Here is a 21807-nt window from a genome sequence, read left to right as displayed (position 1 = left end):
AAGCACGCAAATTTGGGAATAAAAATATTTAATAAGTGTAATTGATATCACCAAACTGTTAAATTTGTAAGTAATACTTAAGTTTCTTTAAGTATGTTTGAACAAATTACATGAATGCAAGCAATTTAAATCAATTTGATAGTGTAAAATTTTAGAAAGTTAAAAAATCTCTGAACATTGCGTCTAAAATTTCTGGAACGTGGTAAATTATTTTATTGAACAAATTTCACTGAGGCTGACAGCGAGAAATTATTGAAAAATATTAATTATTATTTCCGCTATACTGTTGGTTAAACATAGCCCCAATTGCAACTTTTATTTAGGTAATATACTTATATATTATAGCTGCATTGAGATGGGAAATGTAGCTCCAGATCTTTAGATGAAAAGCTAAAAAATATATAAACTTACTTCAATGTATATAAATCAGTAATATCCAATCCTTAAAAAAAAGGTATTCAATTAGGTACACTATTCGATCAGTGTGTACAATAATACCGTGGAGGACTGAAAGACAGAATCAGTCTCTGACAAAAAAAATGACATTAATTTTATATTTACTCTTTTGAACAAATTATAATTTGTTATAAGTAAATGTCATAACAAATTCTATTTATTTAGTTCTTGTGTTAATTTTTCATCTAATGACAGTCGGTCGTTCGATTTTCAAATATAATCATTTATATTCAAGATTTATTAATCTGTAGTAATGTTCATCGTAAAATATCTGTTTGGAAATAACAAACAAACAATCTCTATTATTTTTAGATGTGTTACATCTTTCCTCTTGCTTTTATAAAATCCGTGGGAGTAATTTCGTGATAAGGAACGGAAGTGTGTAACAAGAAGCTGAGGAAGCGAGCGCTTATTGATTTGACCAAGGAGTATTTAATGTTGATGTCACGCTGAGATGTCGGGTGTTACACATATGCGACTACTGTAAGGCTCGTTTTATTTTTTTAGTAGAGAACACTTTGTATTACATTCCTGAAGCAAAAGCCATATACGAACAGATTGTAGCATTCATCTCTCGTTTAAACGTAGAACATGAAAAAGCTGTTTTTTTTTTTAATTATAATAGTCAACGGATACACGTGATTCTTTCTTCGTCTGTTTAACGAAAGGCAAATTATTTCATTATCATTTCAAATGACGTTTTAAAGACCTTATACACGACCAAATTAAAAAGGATTCTTGTTGAATTTAGTGTTATAAGGAAACTGAATCGTCATACGTCATAGTTCTACGTTTAAATAGTAGGTACTTAAAGGCCTCGATTGCAGATCAAAACTTTAGCTGTTAAATAACAAAACATTTTCATGCAATACGCATATCGAAATATTAAAACTAAGGACGTCACAGAAATAAAACACATTTAATTTCAGAGATAAATTTACTAAACGCACACACAATATTTAAGTGCAACAATATACATAATACATTCATATACCCGTTTCGTATTGGCATCGCCATAGCGCTTGAAAATGATACAAACAAAATATACAACATGTACATGCAACATGCATTTCTGAGTTATGTTTCAAAATACGTAAATATTTTTACTTATACGTCGAAATATATATATTTTTTTAATAAGCTAGAATATTTAGCACAAATTAATATAAAAAGTAAAGTATAATTCCAAGCATAGGAACGTACACAGCTGACTGAGCGAAGCGCGTAAGCCTGATACGAGAGACCTTTAAAGCTAAGGGCACACTACTGAATAACTGCTTTCACACAAGTATGACCGAAGCATCAGTAAACTATGTCGATAGTCATTTATATCATAGGTAGCGTTTAAGTATTATGTAAGTATGTATAGCTAAAGTTGCGTATATGTTTGAATAATATTACTTTTATCATTGATAGTAGTAATATTTATTTAATTAGTTAGTATATCATAAATAACTAGAGTTTTGCCAAAGACAATTTTATTTGGAAGTATTTCCTCAATTTCTACAATTTAAGGGGTCAAAAAAATATCAAAATTAATTTACATAATACTTCAACGCCACCGTACTACTTAATACAAAAGTGTCTTAACTTAAAAATAAAGTTATACAAAAAACATTTAAAACACGCTGTATAAATAAGTGCAAACTATTGACATATATGATTAACGTGATTAACTAATTTAACTTACAGGTTTTAACTCAAGAAAAAACACAGAGACATAAAAATTCTGCAAATATCAACTATTGTTATAATTATAATATGAACAGTACAATAAATAGAGTCTATTCTAAAAGATAAACATTATTCGTGAATATTGGAAATTATCAAATATTTATTTTACTGTATTAATCGAAAGTAGAAGAATTAAACTTAAATATATAAAACCTTCTTTTAGATTTTCACACACGATATTAGTTACCAAACATCGAACATTTAATGTTATAACTAACTCCATTGACATTTGTTATTTACAACTATTCATTTATTACTAATCATTTTTGACATTGACGAGTATCTCTTTTTAATTTAATCACTTTGCAAGTTTGACAATGTATTTTTAGGACATTATTTTAAGGATATTCTGTTTTTAAATTTAGATTTCTACGTTCGTACTTATTCTATTGAAATGTAATACAGTACAGATAATAAATCCATTATACGTTTTCGAAATCGTGAGCAGACTCCGATATCTTGTTACATAACGATCACTCTCTGGGAGATATCGTCGATGGGATATATGTTACTAGCTTCAGCTTATTAGATAGCTCAGTTGTCTACAAAGTCTATAAAATATAATGCATTGCACCCATAAGGGCGCAGCTGTCAAATTAAACGCTTGGAAATACTCGGAGCAGCTAATGGTAGATACGACTTTTTGGAATATGATGATTCTTTGAATTATCAAAAGCATCGTCAAACAAATGTATCATTTATGTGGACGTCATTATGACAAGATATCGGGTCTAATAATATCCGGCAAGAAATAAAGTCGTAACACTTTAAATTACTAACAGACTTATTTCTAAATGTATCACAAATTGAATGATTGGCCTTCCGGTACGTTTTAAAAATTCACTTGAATACAAAATTTATCTCTCGCTTACGAGGTTTCTAATTTAATGTAATTATGTCAAATAAGGCCTTTTTACCAACATTTAAATTACGTCACATGCGTCACCTCTCGGCACACACACACTTACACGCAGGTGCTGGTGTGTGTGCACGTACAACTTGCGACAAGTATTCATTTAAACTGTTTCGAACTTTTCAACTTTCTATCAAACAGTATGTCATCTTTGCACAAAATGTTTACTGTACATATCAAATATTTCGAACAGAGAGATATTATTTAGGTATTCTATTTTTAAATCTTTTTCTAATACCATAAAAACAAATTAATTTTTTTACTCTGCTGAAAACATATTTTCTAATAACTGTATATGTGTTACAATACAAACAGATTAAATATTAAACTTGAAGTATTAAAAATACAAAGGTTTTTCTTAATAGGAAATTCTAATAAAATGCCGAGTACAAAATGTGTGATAAGGATTACATTACAATAACTTTAATTAGTACCTTGACCTATTATTAGCAATAATAAATGATGTAGAAAAAATACATACATGATAAAAAAATATATTGTTAACAAACTCAGAAATTACAAATTAAATTTTCAAAATATTATCATAGACTAAAAGTTATAGAATCAACTAGGATACATATTTTTAATTTTTATGTAGGAAGTCAAAAATAGAAGCTAATGGTACTTTGTCAAATTTTCTCTTCGATTTTGACAAGTAGATATAATGTTGCCATCCCTTGTTATGAATTCGAGAAGTCAAGCTTATATAAGCAGCTAAATATTAGTTACAAATTAATTATAAATGTATCAATATTTTGTTAGCGCATATGACGTTGCATGTGTAATAAATAAGATAATAATGTAATGATTTCGATACCACGAGTGACGAATTCGAATTACCTTCGAGTGAGATAGTGAATATTTTTAAACGTTAAGAGCTAATAAAAAATGCGCGACATTTGAAAAATGCTTTAAATTTCAAAATCTAATTCTACGCGAAGACAAAATTAATAATTATATAAGTAAATATTTTTTTTTTATATTTTTCTTTTTGGTATGCCCTTCGATAATTTTAAAACTACGATTATTCGATTGTCTAAATTTATAAAATACTCTAAGAAAAACTATGTTAAAATATTGCCTTAATGTTTTACTTTTGCCATAATTTGAACATGTGACAAAAGGACCACCTAACTTAACCTATTTATACCATAGATAATTACATGATTTTTAATTTTAATAACGATTTAAAATGTTTTCTCATCTGTATCGTGCCTTAATTATAATTATATCTCCTGATTGTGGTCGTATCGTTACTTAAGTAAAGTCATGTTATTACCTATGACAGAGACTACTAATGGGAAGATCTTTGTCACCAATATGTTTCGTGGGCGTTTGGGCAGTCTTTGGTAAGTTTAGAATTCACCTAATTTAACGGTTACAAATTTACATCATCAATAATTTATATATCAAAAAACTTCTAACAGCTCACTATATTGCTTATAAATGTCAATAGAAATCAATACACCAAAACGCTATTGAAAATATTATAAAGGATAAAATATATTTAAATATAATAATATATATATTTATATATTGTTATTTCCTCTCTATATATTCTCACTTATTGTTTGTTTTTATATTATATTTATCTATGACTTATTATAATACCTTTAGTAATATGATCAGATCGATTTAAACATTCCTAATCCAGCATTCTTTAACTTTCGTCTTGAAATTGAAGTCAGAATAAAATATAAAATATATAGTTGTCAAAGTATCTTACAAATATTTTAAACAATAAATATATAATGATTTCTCATCTTGGGTATACATAGCCAACAGTTTAAATCAAAACTGTGTATATGACATATCCTGTAAGGAAAGAAACTAACATTGTATAATGTTATTATATTTTAGTTTTAATTAAGCAATTGATAAGGCGAGCAAAAATATTTCTGTACCCGCTCAAAAAAAACATATGGGCGCTTTATACATATAGTAAATATAGCATATAAGTATGTAATTATCCACTTTTGACATGGTACTTATATATGTCTGAAACTACAAATTAATTCTTTTATACCAAATTTAGAATAATGAAACTAAATAATATTTATATTTAAAAAAAAATAATAGTGTGGATTTTTCTTTTCTTTTTTTTTGTTGTTGTAATAAATTTAAATTTTAAATAGAAGCAAATAGAACGCTTATTTTGAAATTGACATTTGATTTTTTTATCTGTGGTTGTCTTCTTCCACCTTACGTGACATTCCTTTCCCATCAAATTACTTAACTTACTTCATAGACATTCTCTTAATTCCAACCTTACAAGCATTACTACAAACAGCTCAAACAACTATAAAGCCACTAAACATCAACTGTGATTCTAATACCATTGACACTAATCCACAATTCGAACTAGATTTCTATACATTTTCTATCGAAGTAACAAGTCCACTTTTTGTTAATATTTAGAATACTTTTAGAGAATCGTTAATCGCGTCCTTAATGCTAATTATTTTCCATTGTTTTGTTATGAGACTTGGTTTTATTTATCTATATTTACAAAACTAATATTTCACGCGAATCCATATAAAAAAGTACTAGGTTCATAATGTGGTTTACAATTATTTAGTTTGGATAAGAAAATATCGTAACTGTGTGGTTATTAACGTGTGCATAGTTAACAATTACTTCTAGAGAACACAAAAAGGGGCAGAGGGTTATTTATCAAGGTACGTTTGGGAGACAAGACTTCGAAGAGAGAAAATTTATTAAAATTGATTGGAGTTTAATGTAACGTGTTTACTATATATTTATTATATTTATAGTAGGCACCAGCTTTATAAACGTCGCGCGGGATATCTCCATCTCTCTCTAACCAAGTTGAACTACAGATAAAAAAGGCGATAGCGATCTTGTGTCGCACCATTTTCATCGATCGCTGGATCGCGCGAATATTTTTGAATCTTTGTTTATATTATAAGTAATTCTAGTAAAGCGAAGTTCTTTAATTATACATATTATAGGTATTCGTTTCAAGGTGAGTGATAATAAATCTTAGATTAGTATCTGCTATGAAGTTCGTCATCACGATGGCTACGTTACTTTCTGTTTTCTAGCATATTATTCATCTAAGGTCGCTTGGTAATACGTTGGTCGGTTGGTAATACATTTTGTTTCAAACATCTGAATCAGATACTTCAAAATATCTTAATATTATAATCCTACATCATCTTCTTCTATAAATAAGCTTACATCTAGTCTGTGTATAATTCCTACTCTATAACCTTTCTATGATATTATAAATTTTCAATCACATACTTTCCTGGTTATATTTAGAATATTCTATAATCTACAAAACAAGTTTACCGTTCTGTTTCGCTTCTCCGTTAACTTGTGGCTCGTTATTCTGCGTCTTGCTCTTGCGAAGAGTGTTGTATTGCCTTATTTGATTGTAAATTGGCAAGAAAAATAGTATTATACCCGATATCCCGATGAAAACTCCCGATAAGTAGAATGACAAATCATAAGAGTCTGTGATGTCGTAGACCCAACCTGGAACGATACAAAATTTAAATTAATTATTTTTATTCAAAACCAATTACTATCAAATGACCCGTTTGACAAATATGGGCAAACGGGTCATCTTGTGTTAATTGGACATCACTTGCCATATAAACAGGGACTGTTAGAAATATTAACCGACCCCTTATCGTGCGCTAACCATGGGATGTTATGTCCCTTATACTTACACTCTTACCCTTGAAACCGTAACTTAGCAGTACATGGTATTTCTCCTTGCCTTGTAAATTATGAATTGGAATGAATATAGAATGAGGAAAGGGAGATATAAATGGGTCACCTAGATTATCATTATCATGGAACAACGGATTTTGATGCGGTTTTTTTAAATATATAGAGTGATAAGACTGGAAGTTTTTTAAATATGAACATGAACAATAAAGTAAAGAAACACTGATCATTTTAAAAGTTTCTAATGTGATGTCGTTAATAAAACACTTTAGAATTATAGGAAAACATTCTCACCAGCCAAAGGAGGTCCAACAAGGTTCGCCAGACCTTGAATAAGTAGCAACAATCCGTACGCATTCGTGAACTTCTCCAGCGTTATCTGTTCCACGAGAATAATGCTCGTGAGGGAATAGTTTGCGGCGATGAAGGCACCAAATGCACCAGACGCGGCGGCGAGCCCGAAATAGCTGCTGAGGAGTGGCATGATGAAGGTAACAACTCCACACAGGATCATACAGACTGCGTACACGAGACTAGGGTTCGCGCATTCCCAGTCGCCCACCCATCCTAGGAATATCTGAAAACCAAACAGAAATTGCATAACTATAATTAAAAGTCTTAAATGTTTTACATAGAATTTAAGAATTAAAACCGTATAGTACGACACAACTTAGATGTAGCATCGGCAAAATTCGTAAAACCGATCACATCTGCATTAAGTACGCTATCTCAAATTATCAATATTTCTTTCTTATGTGAATATGATCTCTACACAATAATATTATTCGTAATAACCTGTAATATCATATGACCTAATATATTCGTCAATTCGACGTCGATTTCGCGAGAATCTATAGCGACGAATAGCGTCGAATGACACGATAGGGAGCTATTTTTATTGGTTGAGTAAATCGGCAGTAATCGGTTTTATTGCATTTTTCGATGCTACATCTAATTTGTGTCGTAATCTACATGGCTTTTGAAATAGTTCATTCATTAAGCCGTGTGTTTGTTATATGACCATGTTACATTGCTGTTGATGTTTTATTTCAAAACTAATTATGTAATATAATTGAATCGTATTCAGTTAATCCTAATAACATTAGTTATCCAGCTATTCCGAACACGTGCACTTGAACAATAGATCGCACATTTAAATCGATAAAAGTATGACCTTTTGGTATACATCTTTGTGTCTACAATATACCTCATTTTAGAATAACATCGAAATTATGCCTGAACATCTCCGAAGAAAAAAAATCAAGAACATATTCAGTGGGGCAGCAAATATTGAACAACATCACATACATTACTCTGATAAATATAAGTAGCTAAAGCACTTGTGTTATGGAAAATCAGAACTAACGACGGTACCACAAACACCCAGACCAAAGACAACATAGAAAACTAATGAACTTTTTTACTTCGACTCGGCCGGGAATCGAACCCGGTGGGTACACCTGAGTGGTGTACCCATGAAAAATGGTGTACACACTACTCGACCGCGGAGGTCATCAAAAAGCAAAATAAATCTTACAATCATGAAACAGGAGACGAGGCTCTACCGAGACAAATTTACGAACCTATTTTACATTTAATTACTTTCATTTACGGCCACTGTTTCGAGACAATTAGAAACTGTTATCACATTTATCATTTAGCGTTAATGTGACTTAAAATCTTTGGTTTCTATTTATTCTTGGATTAACAGTATCACATAGAGATTGTTAACATTATGATTTCATATCTCAGATTGAGGAAATGCTAAATAATACCACCGCGAGACGCTCAGACACGTGTAGCGATTACATAAATCAAACGTATCATTTGAGTGCTCGTTATCAACACTTTTAAATTGAAATGGGTTAAGTCAACACCTAGCGATAGCATTGTTGGTGCTATCAGAAAACCATCTTTGTTTTTCGTTAACGCAACGTTTATAGACATTTCCTTAATTTTCCCTGGTGCTAGATAAGGTATATAATGATATTTGAACATTATTGGCGATGCGATTTAATTACTTAATTCGAAATATCAATTGTTAGATAAGTCGATAAATTCGTACTTTTTGGCCAATTTTCCAAAATCGACAAACAGGTTTGTCTTTTTTTTTATGTTATAGGTTGGCGGACGAGCATATAGACCACCTGATGGTAAGTGGTCACCATCACCCATAGACAATGACGCTGTAAGAAATATTAACTATTCCTTACATAGTCAATGTACCACCAACTTTGGGAACTAAGATGTTATGTCCCTTGTGCCTGTAGTTACACTGGCTCACTCACCTTTCAAACCGGAACACAACAATACTGTTATTTGGCGGTAGAATAACTGATGAGTGGGTGATACCTACCCAGACGGGCTTGCACAAAGCCGTACCATCAAGTAAAACTAGACTAATTCAATTTATATAATTTATTAGATTCCATGAATTGATAATTCTGTATGTTTACATTTTCAGTCTGAATATTAAGACATGTTAATTCGCGAAAACAGTCTCAGTTATGTAACAAAAAATGTACTATGTATAGGTAAATAATGTAAGATTACTTAAATATTCCTTTACTAGTTCTCTTTCACTATTTCAGAGACAATGCTATACTAAATATACGTTAATAAACATGAACATAAAACAAATCTATGTAACTTAAACTAATGGTATATTTTATAAAAGATACAAAAATATCTATAATCACGTGATACTTAGTTTGATAGAAAGTAAAAACGATTAAAAAATGTATAATCGACTTACCTCTCCAAACATATTAACAATCCCAATGATGGATATCAACATCGATGCCTGCGACTCATTGAAGCCCATGTTTAGCCCATTATCTGCGATATACACGTAGGGCACATCGTACCACATGTAAAGGAGAAAGTTGGACATTGCGAACACAAGAAAGGCAGGGTTCCGGAAGTGGGAAAAGTCCAGAACGTCTACAACCAAGTCCCAAAAGTCCCAAAGACCTGCATACCATTGCACCTGAAATAAATCAAAATTTCAATATTAATATAATAAATTATAATAGGAATTGATGAACTATAATTGAAAATTAAAAAAAACATGAATGAACATTTGTAATTGTAATTTAAAAAGGGGGAAAAAGGGTACTAAAATGTTTTATTTTGTCCGTCTATTTATATATGGAGATAATTCATATATTTTAATACTGTCTTAAAATCTGTAATTTAACGTTTTTGATCATCTTACCTTTCCTTTGGCAATAGTCGTCATAGAGTTTCTGAAAATATTAGGGCAGGAAGACGCACGTAATCTATATCGATTTATATTAAGCATAGCCCCTCTATACGTTAATGAATGTCTGTGTATCCTCAGATCTTTAAGAAAAGCTGGTGGCTTCTTCGTTGAGCCGGAGCCAGACGCCTGTCTTTTTAACCAAAGGGACACAGCTGCTTTTTCATTTATAGGTGCTCTTGTTGTGGTTGATCCTTGAGCACTCGGTAAAGATGACGGTGATAGAGTCCCAGGAGTATTGATTCCTGGTGACATCAACGCCTTAGGCGGAGATTGTTCGTGTAATCGTCCACTATCACTAAAACTTCTCGATGGTAACATTACACCTGGGTAATTCTGTGCTAAGAGAGCATAAGCACGTCCTCTGTTGGACATTAATTCAAATACTTCTAACGAAACTCCCTCCCCTCCAGTCATGAATGTGGGCAGGTCTACTAAAGAACTGAATTGTGGAACAATTGATGAAGTAACTGCCTCTATATCCACTGCATCGTTCACTTTCATCGAGCCGGCTGCACTGCTTTTCGTGTCTGATACGCTATCCACAGAGGCCGCCACCGAGCCGAAACGTTTGTTTCGTTTTCTCTCTCTTCTCCTTTTTCTCTCTTTTGCTCTTTCTTCGTTCATTGTAGCTGTCCATGGCAAATCGCGGAATAACAGTCCACATACGGCCATATTTAAGAAAAATCCCGCGAGTATTAACGTCGTTCCACGCCACCCATATTCATCTAATAAGATGTATGTCAATGGCGCAAATATAAATGTGCCAATTCCACTTCCACATACGGAGATTCCGGTAGCGAGTGAACGTTTCTTTTCAAAATAGTAAGCGACGATAACTACAGCCGCCACGTAACATAAACTCAGTCCAAATCCAGCCATGATACCGAATGTAAGAAACAGTGTCTCCATGTTATCCACGAAGGCAGAAATGACAAAGCCTAGAAACGCTAGTATTGAACCAAATATGGTCATGCGACGGCATCCATATCTATCTGTTAGAAAACTTGCGATAGGGCCCGAGAGCAGCGGCATCGCCATAAAAATACCGGCGATCCATGCGGTCTTTCCCTTTCCTTCGCCGAAGTACTCCAAAAAATGTGGGAAAAACACGCCGAAGCTGAACGTGATTCCATCGGCGATAAGGTTAACCATGAACGAGGCAAAGACAATGACCCAACCCCAGCCGCCGTCAGGGGGCCTAGCTTCAGCGATCGAAACGTCCTCATCGTCAGAGCTGGAACTGGAACTGGAGCCGGTAAGCGACACTGGCGCGGGCGGTGACTGCGCGTCGAACTGCACGTGCAACGGGCGACCGGCTCTACGCGGCACATCACTGACACTAAGCGGATCGCGGAGCAAGGGCTCGCTCTCGGGAATAGAGGGGAGCGCGCGCGGCGCGGGCCGCGGAGTCTCTGGTTCATTTAAGGTCTCCGCGGGAGGGGAGTCAAGGGTTCCGCGGGATCCTCCTTGGAGCGGCCGAGGGTGCGCGCGATCCGGCGGCGGCGAGACGCGTGCGCGGTCCATCCCGGCAGCGCACGGCGAAACTTCGCGCGCAACGAGTGCAGCGCGGGGTCACCAGTCCGCCGGGCTTCCATGCGTACACCACACCGCCGTCGTGACCTCATGCTGAAAATTAAAAAAGAAATATTAAGTTAAAACATTTTTTTTAAAACACCAATAACTGGTAGGAAAATATAGGTCAAATACTACTTGAAGTTTGATTAAGGTTGAATAGAGGATTTTTCACATAGCTTAACCTGCAAATTATCATCGTTAAATCTGAATATTAAACGAACGATATGAAATGAGTATTTCACTTTATTCGGAATAAGGTAAATCTGTGAAAATATCATTTTAATAAAAAAGAAGGCTCATTTTAATTGAAAGCCTTTTAGTGCTACTCCATTTAACAACAAAAGAGGTCAAAGGATGTGTGTTAAACTATCTTAACCGCTTCGATTGGCAGACAAAGCTAGACGTCGCTTCGTGTCGGGTTCAATCTTTTGCTAACTGTAAGCCACATGAATAGATACAAGGTCTTTGTACCTTAATCATAAATGCTACTATTATTGTATCTGTGTCATTCATATTAGCTAACATTCCTTAATTATTATTTTACTCTTTATTTTTATAATATCGATATTCATTCATCATTTTATCTATCTAGTGCCGATAAAAATGTAATGTTGTGCGCATCGAGTGGAAACCACTAAGCGAAATCTAATGAAACATCAAGGCGATAGCTTGTATATGGGTCAACGAAAACGGTACACTATTATCCAAGTAAATGAAATCCCAAGGGGTAGGAAAATTGAAGACGGTCACGCCACACAAATTACTTATCAATCTTTTTAATGCAATATTACATGTGATTAGATATTTTACGATTGCACAATCGGCTAGACGAATTTTAATAACATTTGGAATGCTTTTTATTATACTAATCATTACTACGTACATTTAAAATTCACGCAAATCAAACTTTTTGATAAAACCTTGTTCATATATCCTATGATATAGGATTACGTTAATACATCAATATCATAATTATATTGTATGATATTGATGTATAAATGTAATCTATAAGTTTATATTTATTTTTTGTGATGGATTTCCAACGTCCCTTTTCTTATACGTACATTAAATTAACTCGCAATTGTAATAAAAATACGGGATTTTACATTATAATTATATCAAAATTTGTTTAATCAATAGGATTGGTATTCAATTGGCTTCTCGCGCATTTTTATTTACTTTATTACCCAACCGATAATGACTTAAACTGAATAATTACTGATTACCTGTATTTATTTGCCATCTTAAGATATCAGAAAAATTCATTCGAAATATGTTATCAGTTATTTATCAAACAAAACTGATGGTTATAAGTATTTCTTGATTTATAATCAAGTTTAGAAAAAAATAATTGAAGTTCGTTTTGTAAGACCGTAATGAATGATGAATTTAACGAAGGTTAACAACGCTGTTTTAAAATTGACCGTGTATCGTATTTTTTTCACGAAGATATAAGAGTAACTGGTCTACAAATGGTGAACATCTACATTGTTTATTTTAATAGATAATAATTCACTATACTTTTCTCTTCTGACGATCCCATTATATGCACTAGTGTCTAATGATACATATATTGGCTAATTGCAGTTTGCTATTGCATAAACCTAAATATGTACGGCCAAAAGCGGATCATCAAACAAATATTAATCTCATTAAAACATCATATGAGTAGATACCCATATATTGAATATTGCTTATATAGATACATAAGCTCAATATAGTCGTTGGTCTAGCAGTAGCAGCAGATCCCGAGGTCGACCTTGAGATCGATTGGATCGATAAAAACTCTCAGTAAAAGCCCAATGTCTGGAAATTAGAAGAGTTCACTCCTGTGATTCGAAAACACAGACTTGTGCACTATGATATGTTAAATTCGCCACCGGGTTCAAATTGGTATGAAGTCAGGCGATCATCAGTCATTAATTAACCAAATAGCCGCATCTACTCTCTCCCAACACTGCAAAGATTAACTACTAATCTTTTGCTGAATATTCTTTTTTTTTTAATGGTATGGTTGGCGAACGAGCATATGGGCCACCTGGTGGTATGTGGTACCCATCAACCACAGAAAATGACGCTGTAAGAAATATTAACTATTCCTTACATCGTCAATGTGCCACCAACCTTGGGAACTAGGATGTTATGTCCCTTGTGCCTGTAGTTACACTGACTCACTCACCCTTCAAACCGGAACACAACAATACTGAGTACTGTTATTTGGTGGTAGAATAACTGATGAGTGGGTGGTACCAACCCAGGCGGACTTGCACAAAGCCTTACCACCAAGTAAAATTGCTGAATATTCAACCAAAACACTACATTATCACAGGTTATTGAAACCAACAATAAGATTCATTGGTTCTACACCTTTTCTTTATAATCATATAATCAAATTTATCTTTATACTATGTCTCAAATCCAAAAGAAAAAGGTTAGTAAGTTAATTAAAAAGGTCGTATTTGCCATACAACGTTCGTAAGTGTCCTAGGTTTAGTTAACAACACAATTCATGTTCCGCCACTTCTAAACTTGAGCAATTTATGCCAACAAAGATCAAAAGTCAAGGCTATGAAAAAACCATTCACAAAATATAAATAAAAAGAATCGCTTTTTTCTCTTGAATTCTATCCAACACAAAAATCATGTAAGAGTATTGAAACTATGAGTTTGAATTGATTTCTTTCATACATTCATACAAGACATAAAAAACTGTCAACGAAAATCTGGGTTGTTAGGTTTAATACCAACACTGATTCTTATATAAACATTACTAAGTAAGTATTGTCATAACAGCAAGTATTAAGAAGTTCATACTTTATTTATAAAATTAAATTACCTAGAAAACGTCGTAAAATAAAATGTCATAGAATAAAATAAGATATTTTTTTCTTACGATCCGCTAGTCCCCCAGGCCTCATGGAGCCTTCAATAAAATAACTCAAAAAGCATAACTCAGACAAAAAATAATTATCCTTTTATAGAAGCAACACTTATTATAAGGTATACTGGTGTTTACACCAAAGTATCGGATATTCGAGGTACGGCCTCACTTTACATTTAATCTAGTGATGTTACATCAGTACATAGGCCCTTGTCACCTTATACATTAAATTTTATGTACACATATTACAGTAATAGATTATTGACCTCCATCCCAAGGGCGTCAGTGAAGTTGACGCAGAGGCCGAAATACGAATACGAATTCGAATTCGAAATTTGAATAAATTGTTTCCGCAACAAACCAGTAGTAAATCATAAATAACATCAAACTAAAAATAAATAATAATAATAATTTACCGCTTAGCAACGATTTTTTCAAGAATATCGTCACAGCTGATAATCCAACACAATAGCATGAGGTATGGACAAGGCACACGTCGATTGACGAATCTTTTGTAGAAGACACAATCTACGTAGACTGCACATGTGTTTGATATGTCACGTAATCAAATATTTACAAAAGAAAGACGACAGAAATCGCTTCGAATTGGAACTCGCAAAGGATCTTTGACAACGCCAATATTTCTGAACAGAGCTGACATTTACAATTCTTATTTGATAGCTTCATGTATAAAATGTTGAGCTTTTAATGAAAATACACAAATACAAGACCTACCTATATATAGCTATGTAGACGACGATGTTAAATATTGATTTCTTTTTTTTCTGAAATTCGAAAGTAGAAGACTTATTATTATCATTTAACAAACCTTAGCGACAATTATTGGTAAAACCGCTAATTAATGATAAGACATTTTAAAGAAGTTATTTAAGTAAATACTAAAATAATTTCAGACAAAGCAAAGATAAGAGCAAATTTCATTCGCTACTAAATAAAGCAAATGCCACGTGGTTTATCATCATTATATTGTATCATTATAGATACATTAGTATTAATAAAGTCTTGTTTATACCTAAAATACTCTTATAAAGATTACTCATGAAGAACGTTATTATCAACATTTAACGATTCGCTTAGCACGTGGAACAGACTCGGTGAATATCAATGAAACTGTTACACAGTTAGAACACACGAGCAAGAACTTTAATGCATAGATAAGACAATAGAACTATTCTGTGCGAACAAATGAAACTCGAAACATACCGCATGATCAGCAAATATCAAAAAGTCTTATACGACGTTGACTATAATATTTAAAAGCCTAACAAATTATGTCCGTTTTCAAGATAAAATAAAATTCGAAAATTGTTTAGTGACAATTATGCCAGAAATAAAGATTAATCCACACTTTATATGAGAACAAAACAGCAATGCGTTCATATTACCCAATAGTACATAAATACATGTTGATTTGTTAAGAAATATTGATCAAATTTTGGCAATCTTATATGAGCAAATTGCGTAATTTGCATAATCCGAGTTGATTTTGCCAAAAATCTAGACGGAATAAGCAATTTCTTTAACGACAAACATGTGAAGATGACGGTAATGACGTCTATATACTGGCGGACATCCAGTTTTAACGTCTCCTACCAATGATTTATAATGTTTGTGTACGATATTTAATTGCAGTAGACATAATGGCGGCCAAATATATGCCAGATAGACATAGTGAACTTAAAATGTAAGTGATAAATTGTGGTTAATTTTAATGTTTTGTTTTTTTGGTGGAATATCTTCCAAAGCTTTTCTTCAAAGGGAGAGGAGGCCATAGCCTAGCAGTGGGAAATTTAGAGGCTGTTGTTTTTGTTATTTAATGTTTCCAAAATTTTTCGAAAACTTGATATTTATTAAGGAATTAAAGATTTAAAATACTTCGGCTCCATCTAAAATGACCATTGTATTAAATAACTGTCTGTTAATATTCCACTGTACCGTGATTCAAATTCCAAACCATAAATATGAATACATGTGTACAATTTTTCATACAACACAAACAAGTTACTTTATGATGTTTCCCTTCACAACACAAAGATTGTTCTGAACAATAGACAATCTTGTTCACATTCGTTTATTGTCTCTTTCCCTTTCTATCTCCATCTCCCTCTCTATTAAGTCATAGATTTCAAAAGTGGTAAACAGCGAAGAATTCAGTGAAAAATGACATCTCGCTATAAATATACATTCGTAAAATTAATAAATATGTCGTGGCGACTACAGCGATCATGACAATTTTTTTATCTTATCATTACCATTACACAAAACACTCAATGCAGCTTATTAATGTGAATAACGAAACAACATAGATACGCATATAATGACATAAATTATAAATGAAGGTAAAGAGAAATAGACTCGAAAATCAAAATCATTATGGGTCTCAAGGGACGCTTTGCAGATGTGTAACATCTAAATGGAAGCTATTGAAGGAATTTATTAGCTATTAAATAAATCTAATCGAGTTAAATAAGCAACAAGAGCATGTAGTTAAAGTGAATATAAATCTATATTAAAAAATAAGGAGTGTCTTCACTCTATACGAATCGTTCTTAGCCCTTAGGGTTAATGCGCCAATATATGACGACCTCCGTGGTCGAGTGGTGTGTACACCACCTTTCTTGGGTACGCCACTCCGAGGTCCCGGGTACGATTCCCGGCCGAGTCGATATAGATTATCATTAGTTTTCTATGTTGTCTTGGGTCTGGGTGTTTGTGGTATCTTCGTTACTTCTGATTTTCCGTAACACAAGTGCTTTAGCTACTTACGTTGAGATCAGAGTAATGTATGTGTTGTTGTCCCATATTTATTTATTTATATGTAAGTTTATGTTACAACAAAACTAATTTTACCGCTCCTTGTCTGATTATTATGATCCGATAATTCACTAACATTCGAAATAAACCTAAACTAAACAGTTTACGTAATTCCACTTAACCTATTGTAAATCTATACTTCTTTACTAATATTATAAATGTGAAAGAAATTCTGTCTGTCTATCGTTCTTTAACTGCCAAACCAATAAACCACAATTGACTAAATTTGCTATGAAGCAAACTTGAACTCGATGGAAGGCCAAAGACTACTTTTTTCCTAACACATGACAACCAACCCTAAAACGCGAGCGAAACCGCGGTCGACAACTAGTATACTATAATTAATATGGGTGATAGATGTTATTAAGTATTAGCAATTTTTGTTTAAAAAATCGTAGAAATAGCTCTCGCCAAAACGTTCGAAATATCTGCATCATAAACTACGATACTTATATTTTGATCGTGATGTATCACTGAAAACCGTCGCGTCGTCGAAACTTTCGTTGCAACTTGAGCGCTGTTCATTTTGTCATACTATATTTCATAAACGAACTAACTCATATTTCTTATATTATTTGTATTGGTACTATCTTATGAATACATATTATATATAGGATTTCACGAGTAAATCACTAAACAGAATTTGATGATGGTATGAAGCATGCTTGAAGCCCGAAAGTGGGTCACAGATTTTTTATGTATAAATACCTACATGTATATATAACTCCTATAAATAAATATGCTATATATAAAGCTGTCGCTATAAGTAGAAACGTAAAAAGATAGACCAAAATATGTTATGAATTAAGTATCAAATAAAACTAAATGAAGGAATTTTAGAAAATGTTTTTAAAAAATAGGTCTTTTATTTTTTCTGCAGATTTCATAAGATAAATAAGCTTCAGAATATTTATTTGAATAACCCATTTTGTATACCTAATAAAGTGACTATTAATTATATTGCTAGCTACTTTCGTTGACTATGTAGTATCAATTGACAATTAAAGAAATAACATCATTCAATTTCAAATAGCTACTCATCTACCATATCTATTTCAACCTCTCGATTTCAATTACATAAATTATACAATGGATACGCGACTCTAGTTTACGTACAAGACAACAAACAGTTTAAACTTGTCGATAAATTAGGTACACATCGTCGAGCAATCGGACGTAATGAGCCATCAGTCATAACGGACCACGGCTAAATTACGACGGATCCGCCCATCCATCAATTTGACCGATTATTTGAACCTTTAACGGTGTCAAATGTGAAACGTATGTTGTAATGTACTGTCAGATTGCTCAAATATATATTTTGATTGGCAATTCGGAATTCACCATCTATAAAACTGGCTAGAATTACTCAATATAAAAAAAACACAAGCGCGATAAACTGAATTAAACAGCCAATATTATTTTTCTTTATGGAGCGAGGGGAGTAAAGTTGATTTTGACGCGAGTTATAAATTCTTAAAAGTATTCGTTGTGTTTTATTTGGATTTGTAAGCTTAACTTAGTATATATATTACTTCAATATAAACTTCTATTTATTGGTTTATTTATGTTAAGATAAATACGAAATTGGAGCTATTTTTGTAATAGAAGTAAATTGTTTAAAGTAATTTAAATTCTTGGTTTTATTTAATCACTTCTGGAGGCTAAATTTATCACATAATAATGAATGGTAAACCATATGTATAAACCAATATAAGTGTTTTACTAAAATCATAATTGAATCAAAAATCATTCTGTTAAATAAACACTAAAGGTAATATATTATTTTTATTACTATCTAATCCGGAACCACTTACATTTATCAAGGAATACTCGACAAGTCGACGTGATTAAAAATAGTAATTACAAACAAGATAAATATTAAATCCGGGTGGATTAAAAAGAAACGTTCAATTTATTATAAGTATGGGACTCTAGTATTACCCTATATGATTATATATAATATGTATATGTACATCATACAAATATATGTAACGATTTTTTTTTATGAACTAGATGGCTGTATTTATAGTAGATAAGATAAGCTAGGTACATTCCGTCCACGTTTTATCAATAATCAACACATACAACTAAAAAAGAATAATTAAAATAATCAATCGCTATAATTAAAGATATTGAAAATGACTTCCCGCCTCCAGTAATCATTACATAGTATAGAACAAAGTCGCTTAATTCTGTGTGTCGCTATGTAGGCCTAAATCTTTAAAAATACACGATATAATAAAGAAACACAAATAATTTGAGTTTCAAACGTGATGTCGTAAGTCATAGCGGTTTGTATTGTCTAATGACTGAAAAACTTTGGGCGTCGTAAGACATTCTGTAGTATATTGTTAGTAATCAAGCATCAGCATTGCACCCGGGCAAAGCCAGGGCGGGTCGCTAGTACCTTATATTTAACCTAGTTACCGCTAGTAGCTACGATCTCAAGTGAGGGAGAGAGAAGGTGAAAATCCTCTAACCCAGACTGAAATTCAAGATCAGATCTACTTAATAGTTGAGAAAACTCACTTTTTTATACGTTTTAATTTTAAAATTTAAAATTTTAGCTAGAACTAGCTGTGCCAGCGACTTCGTGAGCGTTTGAATTTAATAAAAAGATATTGTTGTACTTATAACATCAGCTATCAAGATCGGTCCAGCCGTGCCAGAGATTAGTCGGAACAAACAGACAGACATAAAAATAGTAGAAAAAAAAATATCTTGGTATATATACATAAGCATTTAAAAAGCTGTTATTTCAAATTTCTCTTTACTCAAATTTTATAATAAGTATAGATGAGGATAGCGTGATCCTCCAGCTATACATTCCAAGCGGGCAATATTCGTCGCCGTGACAAACTGGCGCTAGGCGCGTGTCGGATATATTGTCTCAATTGCCATTATCCATTTATGCTATAACAACACCTCGTTACGTCGCGTTAACTTGTTGATTTGAGAGACGAGGTCTCGAAAACAGGAAGACATCAAGTATTTGTTATTGAATTGCACCAATCATATCCAGCAATCACCAATAACCAGTAGATTCGAATTAATGATTTCAAATTCCCTGTAATTATTTGCAGAAATGTCTTTCATGACGCATGCTAAAGCCTACCTAAGTAGCTTTATTGTACGAACATTTTCGTTTTATTTTAGATTGAAAGACGAGATCCATCTGATGGTAATTGATACACTTGACCCTCCAACAAAAGGCTATAGCTGTTTATCGATAGCATAACCAAGTAATTACATTACACACCCGGATGCCTGCACGACAACCCCCAAGTTAAATTACAGAATTATTCATCACACACAAAAGCCAAGTTAGCTAACTCTTTGAAAGTACTTTGAACTGCATAAATTTCAAATGAATCAACGCACAATTGCCTTCAAATAGATATACTGCTACAAATGCCAAATGCATTTTCTCATAGATATTTCCAATAAAAAACATAAAAAGTGGCGGCGAAACGTCAGCCTTATTATTTAATGAAACGAAATGAACCGTATTACAAGGAGTTTAAGCTTTAACAAGTTTTATGGCTTGGAAATGTTAAAAGAAATAAACTTTACTGGTCTAGTAATAAAGTTTATTTTCCGTTAAAGGTGTTAGAACACATTTGGCAAACTGCCATCAGCTGCGGAACCGTGACGCAGCAGGGTTACGTAGACTGCTTTTGGAGGGATTTCGGAGAGGTTACATTGTCAGCAATCATAAGATCGTGTTAAACAAACAGCGTGTAACATTGCGAGGCAGGGCCAATAAATATCATTTGTAAGAAAATAAATGGATATCCATAAACAAGAACTAACGCAACAATATGATTATAATTAGTTATATAATATAACGCAAATACAACATTAATTTTAGTCGAATTAAAGAATAGTGGACTACTCTTCTATGTCTACACATTTTTTTGGAAAAAAAAATTACATAGCCTTTAAATACCATGAAAATATGAATGGGTTTTGGAATAAGATTCTGCAATAAATTGTTTTAGAGTTATATTTGATTTCGCTAAGGCATTAAACATTTCATCAATTAATAAACGTAAAATTAATGAAAACGATTTCCGCTTTGGTAAACCAATGCTACGTCACTCGTTCGTTATCACTAAATCATGTAATATATTTATAAAATCATAAATTAGGAAGCTGAACGTCAAATAGAAACGCATCATACCGACACAAAGTCCACAAACACACGTGTATAGGCACGTGAATTGTAAACAAAACCAAGTATTACAACTTAATGGAGATATTTAACAAGCAAACAGTAAATAATTCTCTAAAGCGACTCAAACGAAGGCGATAACAGTAATAAGTTATCTATAATACGTTGACACTTTATCATTATGTTGAAATAAGTCACTAATCTCCAAAACGTTCAGTGTCGTATCGTTTAACGTTCAAAGTGATACATTGTCACAGAATTTTAGTAAAATA

At 32.7% G+C, this 21807-nt stretch overlaps 1 protein-coding gene across 2 annotated transcripts in view; it reads right to left on the bottom strand.

The window, feature by feature from the left end:
• Positions 1-5235: 5235 nt before the first annotated feature.
• LOC124529667 (monocarboxylate transporter 12-B-like) overlaps positions 5236-21807 on the bottom strand; it is a 34624-nt gene continuing 18052 nt past the window's right edge. For both annotated transcript variants that reach the window (XM_047103506.1, XM_047103507.1), the window contains exons 2-5: positions 10020-11693; positions 9558-9791; positions 7097-7379; positions 5236-6604 (exon numbers count right to left, since the gene is read on the bottom strand). In XM_047103506.1, coding sequence (XP_046959462.1) covers positions 6402-6604; positions 7097-7379; positions 9558-9791; positions 10020-11591 — 2292 coding nt within the window. In that variant the 5' untranslated portion in view covers positions 11592-11693 and the 3' untranslated portion in view covers positions 5236-6401. The remainder of the gene's footprint in view (positions 6605-7096; positions 7380-9557; positions 9792-10019; positions 11694-21807) is intronic.

Source organism: Vanessa cardui, chromosome 5 (assembly GCF_905220365.1).
Source record: "Vanessa cardui chromosome 5, ilVanCard2.1, whole genome shotgun sequence".
Taxonomy (NCBI): Eukaryota; Metazoa; Arthropoda; class Insecta; order Lepidoptera; family Nymphalidae; genus Vanessa; species Vanessa cardui.
This window is presented reverse-complemented; position numbering and strand designations above follow the sequence as displayed.